The 3,664-nt window shown below is 53.0% G+C and overlaps 1 protein-coding gene across 1 annotated transcript; it reads right to left on the reverse strand.

Moving 5' to 3' along the window:
* Positions 1-527: 527 nt before the first annotated feature.
* On the reverse strand, positions 528-1,395 carry LOC309848817 (small ribosomal subunit protein eS6). Its single transcript, XM_082700836.1, has one exon. The coding sequence runs from the start codon at positions 1,341-1,343 to the stop codon at positions 594-596; it is 750 nt and encodes a 249-aa protein (XP_082556962.1). The 5' UTR covers positions 1,344-1,395; the 3' UTR covers positions 528-593.
* Between the last annotated feature and the right edge of the window lie 2,269 nt (positions 1,396-3,664).

The raw sequence follows: 3,664 nt of genomic DNA on the forward strand, positions 1-3,664 counted from the left end.
AAGGCAGAACTGAGACAAAGCCTGGGCCACAGTTAACCTGGTGACTGGGAGGTGATCCCAGGAGGCAGGAGCGAGGGACAGGGAAGGGACACAGGAGAGCCACACCAGCCGCACTGCCCAGGTGCCCACTAGAACCCTCTGCAGAGCGTGTAGACTTGATGTCAGGTTGTCCCTTGCCCGAGGGAGCTGGGGGACAGCTGTCCTCCCATGCTCGCCCCGCACTGGTGGAAGGGGGCGGTGACCCTGGGGTCTGATGGGGGGTCACACCGAATTAGCACAGACTTGGCACCTTAACACCACAGACGTTAATTCTCTCGCCCTTCTAGACACCAGAAGTCCGGAATCCGTTTCACTGGGCCCAAATCCAAGTGCCTCGCTCCTTCTGAGGGCCCCAGGGAAGAACCCACACCCTGCCCTCTCCAGTTTCTGGGCATTTTCTGGGCTCAGAGCCGCCCCCCGTCCCCACCTCCTTCATATTACTTTCTCCTCGCTGCTCTGTGGGTCCAAGTTCCCCCTCTGCCTCCTTCTTTTTTTTTTTTTTTTTTTTTTGGATTTAATGTCTGATCTTATTTATTTGTCACTCTTAGAAAATCTCATTTTTGACTGGACTCAGACTTAGAGGTAGAAGCTCTCAGAGAGGACAGCCTCCGTCTCTTGGCAATCTGTTCCTGGCGTTTTTCTTTGGCCTCCTTCATTCTCTTGGCCAAAAGTTTAGCATATTCTGCAGCCTCTTCCTTGTTTTTCTTAGTGCGCTGTTTCTTCAGAGCAATACGCCGACGTTTGTGTTGGAGGACACGTGGAGTAACAAGGCGCTGTATCTTGGGCGCTTTGGTTCTAGGTTTCTTACCTTCTTTGTTTAAGGGCTTTCTCACAACATACTGGCGGACATCATCTTCTTTAGAGAGATTGAAGAGTTTGCGGATTCTGCTGGCTCTTTTGGGCCCCAGGCGTCGAGGCACAGTAGTATCAGTGAGTCCAGGAATATCCTTCTCTCCTTTCTTTACAATGACCAAGTTGAGAACACTGAGATTAGCATCCACGATGCAACCCCGAACAGATTTGCGCTTTCTCTCTCCCGTCCTCCTTGGTCTGTAGCAGGAATGCCCCTTACTCAGCAGCAGGCGGACACGGCCATGGGTCAAGACACCCTGCTTCATGGGGAAGCCTTGTTTGTCATTGCCACCACTGATTCGGACCACATAACCCTTCCATTCTTCACCGAGGGCGTCCGCAGCAACCTCTGTGGCCATACGCTTCTCATAAAAGGTTCGAAGTTTGCGTTCATCGTCCACTTCAATGAGTTTCTGGCAGCCAGTAGCTGGGAAAGAGATGTTCAGCTTCATCCTGAAGCAGCCTAACGCCTCCGAGGCGCCACGAAAAAGAGGCCCCTCTGCCTCCTTCTTATAAGGACACTTGGGCAGTCATTTAGGGCCCGCCTGGGTAATCTGGGATGATCGTCTGAGCTCAATCTGCAAGAATTATTTCTCCAAATAGGGTGGCGTTTACAGGTTCCGGGGCCCGGAGCGTGGGGGATCGTGTACTCGCTATCCCCAGATCCCAGCAGGAGACAAGAATCTCTTGCTGGGGCTGAGACCTGTCAGCGCCAAGCCCGTGAAGGCCGGCTGCAGCCCACGAGCTCCGGGTGGCCGGGGGCGTGGGGAGAACCCAGCCCACCGCCCGCCTGACTCGGCTGATTGGAGCAGGCCTGGAGGCAGGAGGCGCAATCACGGCCCTGCGGTCCCTAGGAGTCCCGCGGCTGTGTTTCGGCTCGGGTGGGTGAATGTCTTCCAGGTGCTGTGGCCCCTGTGGGGGAGGCAGCTACCATGTGTCACGGCTGTGCAGGAATGCGTATTAAGAGAACCTGCGAGAATGCCTGGGGCACGTTTTACTACCCGTGCTTGCTTTCCACTCACCAGCAGCAGCTCGGGACGATTGCAGGAGGCACCTACCGGGTCGCCGGCCTTCTCTGTCCACCAGCGGGCCCTCCTGCGAAAGGCAGATCAGCCCAGACCCCACGCATGTCGGCCCCTCGGCCCCTACCCGGACCCAAAGTCCTTACTGTGGCGTCACGGGACGGGGCTGGGACAGCCCTGCGCACCAGCGCCCCGGCCCTGCCTGGCCTCCCAGGGAAGGGACCTATGAAGGCGCGAGAGACAGAGATAGACAGAGACGGAGAGAGACACACGGAGGAGACCGCCGGCAGCGGAGCTCCCGGGGGACCGCGCAGTGCGTGTCCGAGGAGGCTTTCCCAGGGGCACCTGCCCGGCTCCGAGATGCGGGGACAGCACCGCGACTTCCCGCCACGCTTCCGTGCCTGCCGCACGGCTACTGGCCGCGTGTGTACACGAATCAAGGAAGTTAACATCGACGCTCGGAGTTTGAAAATGTTTCCAAATTGTAGTCTTGCTTACTGCGTGGGCCGCGCGCCCGCCGAGCTGGAGACCGAGAAGGCGCAGAAAGAGGCTGCGGAGGCCTCGAGGGCTCCCTGCGTGGTGCAGAGCCCTGCGGGAAGTTCACGCTTCTACCAGCAGACGTGTGTGTGCCTGATCGCTTTTTTTTTTTTTTTTCTTCATTTGACTGTATCTTGGAAATCATTCCATAGGGGTTTTTAAGGAGCTCTGTCATTTGTCTTTCTTTTGCAATGGTTTAGTGTCTCACGGTAGAGATGTGTCGTAAGTTATTTAACTTGGTCTTGTCTTTTCTAAGGGGAGCTGGGCCTGGAGCCCCACATGGGGCTTGAACTCACGACCCTGAGATCAAGACCAGAGCTGAGATCAGGAGTCAGACACTTAACCTCCTGAGCCACCCAGGTGTCCCAGCCTGGTGTGTTAATGGACATTGCCTGTTGTGTTCAGTCTTTTTCGAACAACGGAGTCGTTAACTACCTCTTACCGAGGTAATTCCCAGATATGCAAGGCAGGGGTTGAGATGCTGCTGCCTGCTGGGGGAGGACCCGGGCCACCGCGAGCTGAAGGATCCTCTTCTAAGGCTTCATAGGGAGCATGGTTCTGCCGACACCGGGATCTTGGACGTCTAGCCTCCAGAAGGTGAGACAGTAAGTTTCTGTTGGACCCTCAGCTTGTGGCATTATGGATAATGGCAGCCGCAGGAAACGAACTACCTTAAATTTCATCACCGATAGAAATCACAGGTAGTTTCATGCAAAATTATCATTGTCACAATATCTCAAAATGTTGTTTAAGTGCATTACTACTTTGAAATTACCATCATTAGGCCCAAAGCTGTATCTTTTTATTTAATGGGGTAAGAAATAACTTATACATTTGTTTTAAGATTATGTTTAAGATAGTCCTCTAACTGTATTTAAATGTAATTATTTTCTTTATTATTCTTTTTTATTCTATTTTAAGCCATTATTTGGGGAGGGCTTCACCAGAATACCAAAGACTCCATGGCGCTGGGGGCGCGGGGGGCGGGTGGTGTCAGCCTGAGATGCAGTACTCAAATACTTCCAGCAGAGGGCACTAGAGCACCTACGCAAAGCTTCCTATACATTCATGCTGCCTATTTTACTGTATTTTCCTCCACTGCAGAAACAGAAATCTCCTTTAAATTCATATTATTTTTAGACTGCTAATAATGTATGCACTGTGATCAGAATATGGAAATATTTCCAGGCTTTCTATCCTATTTCCATACCATT

Source organism: Mustela nivalis, assembly GCF_964662115.1.
Source record: "Mustela nivalis genome assembly, chromosome: 15".
Taxonomy (NCBI): Eukaryota; Metazoa; Chordata; class Mammalia; order Carnivora; family Mustelidae; genus Mustela; species Mustela nivalis.